General features: G+C 37.6%; 1 protein-coding gene across 8 annotated transcripts in view; it reads right to left on the bottom strand.

Annotated features, from left to right (window-relative positions):
• Positions 1-801: 801 nt before the first annotated feature.
• Positions 802-7,123, bottom strand: part of LOC114281969 (DNA (cytosine-5)-methyltransferase CMT3) — a 48,349-nt gene continuing 42,027 nt past the window's right edge. For 6 of the 8 annotated variants that reach the window (XR_014344704.1, XR_014344702.1, XM_082895781.1 and 3 more), the window contains exons 18-21: positions 2,547-2,590; positions 2,398-2,467; positions 2,214-2,317; positions 802-1,209 (exon numbers count right to left, since the gene is read on the bottom strand). Coding sequence is in view for 5 of the 8 variants with exons in the window: in XM_082895781.1 (XP_082751907.1) it covers positions 1,062-1,209; positions 2,214-2,317; positions 2,398-2,467; positions 2,547-2,590 (366 nt within the window). In the remaining 3 variants the exon portion in view is untranslated. Of the gene's footprint in view, positions 1,210-2,213; positions 2,335-2,397; positions 2,468-2,546; positions 2,591-7,123 lie in introns of all 8 variants that reach the window. The other 2 variants (XR_014344703.1, XM_082895784.1) reach the window with 1 other exon arrangement.

Below are 7,123 nucleotides of genomic sequence, written 5' to 3'. Positions count from 1 at the left end.
CCTTACAGCTATAACTAGGACAAAGGAGAAGGGCTCCAAAGGACTTGTGTTAGATCTCTGAAGCTTCCCTTACCTCACTCTCTTCCCTCTTTTCCCCCTACTTTCTTTAATACTATACTGGTTCCAACTTCTATCCTTTGTTTTCTTTATTCTCTTCTTAGATTCTATCTTTTTTTTCCTTTTGTTTTTTGTTTTTTCTTTTTTTTGGGGGTTCTCTCTGGGCTTATTATATCATCTTCTTATCTTTTAAATATTTTTACCATAAATAAAAACAATTAAACTATATATATATAGAGAGAGAGAGAGCGAGAGCGAGAGAGAGAGAGAGAGAGAAGTTGGCACAATCCTAAGGGCAAATATTTATCGGGGTGGGACTGTTATCATTTTTTACGCAGTGCTCGCTTGTACTACTGGGCGCTGTCTCACTAGTTTTCTCATTTCCAATATTTATGTGACATTCTACCAGTGAAAAATAAAGGATGATCAAAACAAAAAGGGACTAAAATATTGATGCTGGTGCCAGAGCACCTTAGATTACAGCCAAACATGACGAATTATACCCATCTCACTGGCTATTAGCTGTTTCACTCTCTCTTAATAACTTAAGAGCCATCTTCACTAGTCTCACCAGCATTGGTATAGTATAAACAAACAAGCCTAACTCAAAAGAAGATTTCAAAAGCATTATTATTGATCAACAATTCAAGCCCGTCAAAATATCTTCACTTAAAACAATATGACTGAAATGTAGATGGGCAAGGAGTAGAATAATGTATAAATTCGACATAAGCAACAGAAGAATACCATTAGAATGCGGGATTTCCATTGATTATAGTTTTCACTTTATGCCCAAACTCAACAATTTTGGCCGGAGAGTGAGAGAGAGTTCTATCAGAAGTTCATCGCATAGATAACAGGAAAGTAGAGCTTTTAGGGAGCAGCTACCATATTTGAGAAAATGAAAATGGGTCAGCAATGACAGGTTTGATGTTATCAATGATGCATTATGTCAACGAATTGAATGCAATGATAAATATTATTGAGTTTACAAGAAAGCAATTTTAGTCAGTGGGGCATAGTTGGAATGTGAACTTGGGTGGTAGGGTCATGAGTGGTTCATTCCCGCCTAGCTTTTGAACTGCTATTCCCAGGGAATATCCTAAAGCTCGTGCAACAGGAACAGCCACCGCATTTCCAACTTGGCAGTACCTGTAAAGACCACAAAAAGAAGCAACTGTTGTGAAGGTTGCACTATCATATATGCGAAAGAGATGCCCAAACCAATAAAAAGCGAAATAACAAGTTCAAGGTGGAAGTTGTGTTTTGACATGTTTTATGAAGGTAAAAACTCACCCTATAATGCTTACAAATGGCATCAAACCACATTTCGAAATACCAAAGTTGTGTTTGGGTTAAGAATTTAGAGAGGGATTTGAGGAGGGAAAGTGAATGAAATATAAGCTAAGGCTCCATTTGGATAGATGTGGATTTCAAATCAAGGATTTGACAAAGCTCTTTAATATAATCATCAAATACTTGGGTAAACTATCAAATCTAAATTTGAGTTATTCATCTTGCTTTCTCCTTGAATGAATAATGCCACATCCATAAATACATATGGAGCCTGAATTTTTTCACTTTCCCTTCCCATTTCTCTTCTCTCCACAAATCCTCACTCAAATCCTTGATTCAAACACAACCAAAGGAGCTATTGGGATCCATAGTTAAGTTATAAGTGTGTAGGCAAATCGATCTTTTGGATGTTCTTTGTTTTTACCCTCAGGTTATTCCAGCTGAAAGCAATAAATATCAAGTTGGCACAAAAACTAAGTTACCAGACAAGTAAAACTATTGAGCCTTCTTCCATTCTATCATTTTACGCTCACAAGTCTCATAAATTCATTACAAAATGTTTGTTCAGAAAGAACCCCCAAACGTTGGTTATGTTAGAACGATTTAAAAAAAAGTAAGAAAATTGATTACACAAAACTACGTTAGTGAACAGGAACTAGCCAGAAAAAAAATGGAAAAAAAAAGGTAGTGAGCAGGACCCAATATACCAAGAGAGGGCGCAGGGGACAATGGAACCCAATAATTTTTCTAAAAGTGACAATCCCACATCCTAAATTGTCTATTATACTGAGTTGCATATACTAAATATCTGAAAACACAACAAATCAACTGTATTTCTCTTGGAAAATAAATGTTCATACCTTTTTTTAACTGTTCCACAGAACCTATAAAAATCAGGAAAGCCTTGTAACCTTGCATATTCTCGTATGGTGAGGACCCGGTCCTGCTCTGGATGTAATGCTGCCTAAAACAATTTATAGACTAATAACCTTGATTTATTTCCATTTAATTTAATCAAATAAAAAACACTAGCTAGAAAGGTACCTGATTGCGAAGATTAGGAAAAGTAACTACAGTTGGCACAGTCTCATCCCACCATAATCTTGCAAATGGTCTATCCATACACCCAAAACTTTGATCAATTAATGCACAAGAATAAGTATCAGAAATGCCTTTACAAAGAAAAATCTCACCTTTTAGATTTCCCTTGTTCAAAAGTGAGGACATAATCTGGTACCTATAAGTAAACAAAGCATAATTTCTATAGTATTAGTCCAAATCATTGATTCCAGCCTGTTCTGATCAAATACCTTGTTTCAGCAGGGAGCAAGACAACAATGCTCCCATTTTATAATGGCTAATTTTCAGTACTGATTCTAGTTAATTCATGTCCTTTTTAATACATTCCAACCCTTTTCCGTCCCATAATACACTTTCAATCCATTCCCCACCTTTCAAATTCTTTTGACATGGTTGTTTTTTTTTTTTCTTTTTCCTTTCATTAAAAAAAAAAATTAAGCAAATATATCTAAATATTACATGAAAGATTTTGCATTTATTCTACATATAATCTTAATGGCTGTTCAATGACTAAAAAAAGAACACTTTCTCTCATGTTGTTCTGAAGGAATAACGAAAATGCCAATCAGAACACATTTTAAAAACTTATTGCAAGGACAGGAGTTTAATGTAGATATTGATGAATGACATGAAGTTTTGAACGTATCATTCCATTAAAAAAAACAATAATATAAAGATGGATATGAAATCTAGAAGATATCAGAAGGTACACCAGATCTTTTGCAAAAGAAAAAAAAATACGTCAATACATTGTCCTTTACAGTGCACAAAAAGTAACATAATTTTTTGACAATGTATGGCACAATGCGATAAATTTAAAAAATACCAAGATTAAGGAATGATTTGGATATCATCCCCTATTTATATTAATGAAGTTCAATAATTACAAGGGAGAGGCATAGAATAATTACAAAATAATAACCCAAATAATAATCTATTATTCTAATACTCCCCCTCAAGCTGGTGCAAAGATATCTCTCATGCTCAGCTTGCCTAAGATGCCATGAAAGGGTTTACTCCCAACTCGCTTGGTGAGGATGTCAGCAAGTTGTTCACCAGACTGCACAATGGGCGTACATATTGTGTCACTAGTGAGTTTCTCCTTAATAAAGTAGCGATCAATCTCAACATGTTTTGTCCTGTCATGTTGAACTGGATTGTAAACAATATTGATAGCGGCCTTATTATCACAATATAACCGCATGGAGTCAGTCTAATCAATTCCTAGATCACTCAACAATACTTGATCCATAAGAGCTCACACAGCCCTTGTGTCATAGCTCTAAACTCAACTTCTGTACTTGACCTGGCAATCACATTCTGTTTCTTACTTCTCCAAGTAACTAGATTGCCTCCAACAAAGGTGCAATACCCTGAAGTCGATCTCCTATCAGCTACTGATCTTAGCCCAGTCAGCATATGTATAGGCTTTCACATGAAGATGATCATACTTTGAAAAATAAAGACCCTTACCAGGAGCAGGTCCTTACCAGGAGCAGGTCCTTACCAGGAGCAAACTTCAAGTACCTCAAAATTCTCATGACAGCCTCAAAGTGAATCTCATGAGGAGCATGCATAAACTAGCTAACTACACTGACAGCAATAACAATATTAGGATGGAAGTGAGATAGGTAAATGAACTTACCCACTAATCGCTGATAGCTCCCTCTATTAACAGCTGCTCCTCCTTCATTATCACCCAATTTCTGATTGGGTTCCAGTGGAGTGTCACAGGCCTTGCAGCCAAGCATCCCAGTTTCCTTCAACAGGTCAAGCACATACTTCCTCTGTGAGATAAATATCCCATCCTTGGAGCGAACAACTTCAATTCCCAAAAAATACTTAAAGCTTCCCAAGTCTTTGATTTCAAACTCACTAGCTAAATATTCCTTCAACAGAGGCATTTTCTCACTATCTTTGCCTGTAAGAACTATGTCATCTGCATAAACAATGAGTGTTGTAGTCTTACCACGTAAGGAATGTTTCACAAACAAGGTGCGATCTGCCTGACTCTGTTTGAAGCCATATTTAAGCATAGCCAGATTGAATCTCTCAAACCAAGCCCTTGGAGACTGTTTGAGACCATATAATGACTTCCAAAGCATGCATACTTTGCCTTCTGTCTGATGATCCTCAAAACCAGGAAAAATGTCCATATATACCTCTTCTTCAAGGTCACCATTAAGAAAGGCATTCTTTACATCAAACTGATGAAGTGGCCAGTCTAGATTAACTGCTAGAGAGAGAAGTACTCTGACCGAATTCATTTTAGCCATTGGTGCAAAGGTCTCCTCATAGTCAACACCATATGTCTGAGTCAACACTTTTGCCACAAGTCTAGCCTTGTAACGCTCAATAGACCCATCTACTTTGTGTTTCACAGTATACACCCATTTGCATCTCACAGGTCGTTTGCCTTTAGGTAACTCAGTTAATTCCCAAGTGCCATTCTTCCTAAGTGCTTTCATTTCTTCAATCATGGCAAGTTTCCACTCAGAGGTAGTAAGAGCATCCTGAAAATAGTTAGGAATGCTAACAGAGGAAATATTTGACACAAACATTCTATATGAGGACGACAAATGAGAATAGGACACAAAATTTGAGATAGGATGTTGAGTACAAAATCTCACACCCTTTCTCTTGGCAATAGGAATATCAAGATCAATGGACTCAAGAGATTCAAAGTTACCTAGACTCTCTTCAGAAGCAGGAGATAGCAGTGAAGGATCAAAAGTGGTCTCTTATATCCAGTTAACTTTCTGTCTGTTTTTGTCCCTAACATAAACTTGCCTTTCTCTATCCTTGGTGACATTGGGTTTTGTAGTCCCAGTAAGAGGTGGTGGTACAAGTGTGAGAATAATATTAGTATAGGGTTTATTCATATTAGTTTAGGGTTTATTCTGTGAATATTGTTTCCTTTTAGGATATGGTCTATTGTTTATTGTTTCCTATTTAGGATTAGGTTTAGAATTGCTATATATATCAAATATACATATTGTATTGCAACACACAATTGAATATACAGAAAATCTTTCAGGAATCTTACATGGTATCAGAGCCGTCTCTGAGCTGAAACCCTAGAATTTGTCTATGTGGTGTCTTCTTCATCAGAATCTCACTAAGTCCTGATCATCAGTGCTTTTTTTCATCGTGGTCGTCTCTCGGAAATCAGCCCTCTAGTTTTATCCCTCTAAGTCGCTAGTCGTAACTCCCTCCTCTCCGTCTGCGTTCGTCTGGTTTGATCGAAAGACATAAGTCGTCCTTCGTCTGGTCATCTGATTCGTATCTTTGGTTTGTAACCCAGAGACAGACGAAGAGAAACCCTCGTCGCAACCCATCTGAGTCGCTGAAAGCTCTGGTTAGTTTCCTCTACTTCTCACAAGCTTCGTGCAAAGTCTGCTCTCGGTCTGGTCTCACTGTATCTCTCTCGTCTAAAATCTAGCTCTCTCCCCTATGTGTTCTGAGTACTAAGATAATGGTATATTTCAGTTTGCTTCTCCAGTTCCTCGTCATTATGATTTGACCCTAAAATTCTATAACTTTGGTTCATTTTGATGTCGAATACCCATAAGCTTCAATCTTTTACAAATCCCAAGAAAGGGCCACTGGCTTCAGATAAGTGCGTCTTCTGCCATCAGAGGGGTTATTGGAAGTATCATTGTCCCAAGAATGGATGTTTGTCTGCTTTGCCTATGTTTCTCTCGTCTTCTCAGCAATTATCGATTTAAGTTCTGCGATCCACCTCTGAGTACCATTCGGCCTCCCGCCAGTTCTACTACATCTGCTCCAGCTCCTGATCCTAACTTGACTTCCTTGACTACTCAGATTAGTCAGCTTCAACATACATTGTCTACCTCCCAGTCATCCCTGCCTGTTTCCATTGTTTCTACTATTCATTCAGGTTTGCTCGGGTCTTCTTCAGGTATTTCTTCGTCTGTCTGGCTTTTTGACTTTGGTGCCTCTCATCATATGACTCTCCATCTCTCTTTACTTCAAAATTATACTCCTCCCTTTCCTATTACTGTCAATGCTGCTAATGGGTCTAGTATGTCTGTTATATCTATTGGGTCTGTCCTACCGTTTGCTATGTCTGCTATCTCTATTCCATCTGTCCTTTATGTTCCTCAGTTATCTGTTAGTTTATTATCCATCAGTCAGCTTAATGCCTTTGGTTTTGATGTTATCTTTTCTTCTTTTATCTGTTCTGTGCAGGATTGAATGTCTAAGCAGCTGATTGGGACTGGCCGTAAAGTTGGGGACCTCTATGTGGTAGAGAGCTTGCATCTGCCTTTGACAACCTCTCCTACTGCCTTTTTCTCTTTTCAGTTAGATTCTCTATCCAGTCCTTTCTACTTGTGGCATTCTAGATTAGGGCAGTTGTCTACTGACCGCTTGCGGTCTTTGGCTCAATCAGGTATCTTCAGTAAAGTTTTTCCTAGTGAACTTATTGAATGTCGGGGGTGTAAGCTTGCCAAGATGACAGCCTTACCTTTTCGTAAAAACACTTTTATATCTGATACATCATTTTTTTTAGTTCATAATGATGTTTGGAGCCCTTCTCCTATTCTCACCAAAGGGGGTTCTACATACTATGTGTCATTTGTTGATGACTGCACCCGTTACACTTGAGTTTATCATAAGTCCAATTTCTATTAGATATACTGTACCTTTTAGTCTATGATTACTACTC

Source organism: Camellia sinensis, chromosome 11 (genome assembly GCF_055761805.1).
Source record: "Camellia sinensis isolate YWXY chromosome 11, ASM5576180v1, whole genome shotgun sequence".
NCBI lineage: Eukaryota > Viridiplantae > Streptophyta > Magnoliopsida > Ericales > Theaceae > Camellia > Camellia sinensis.
This window is presented reverse-complemented; position numbering and strand designations above follow the sequence as displayed.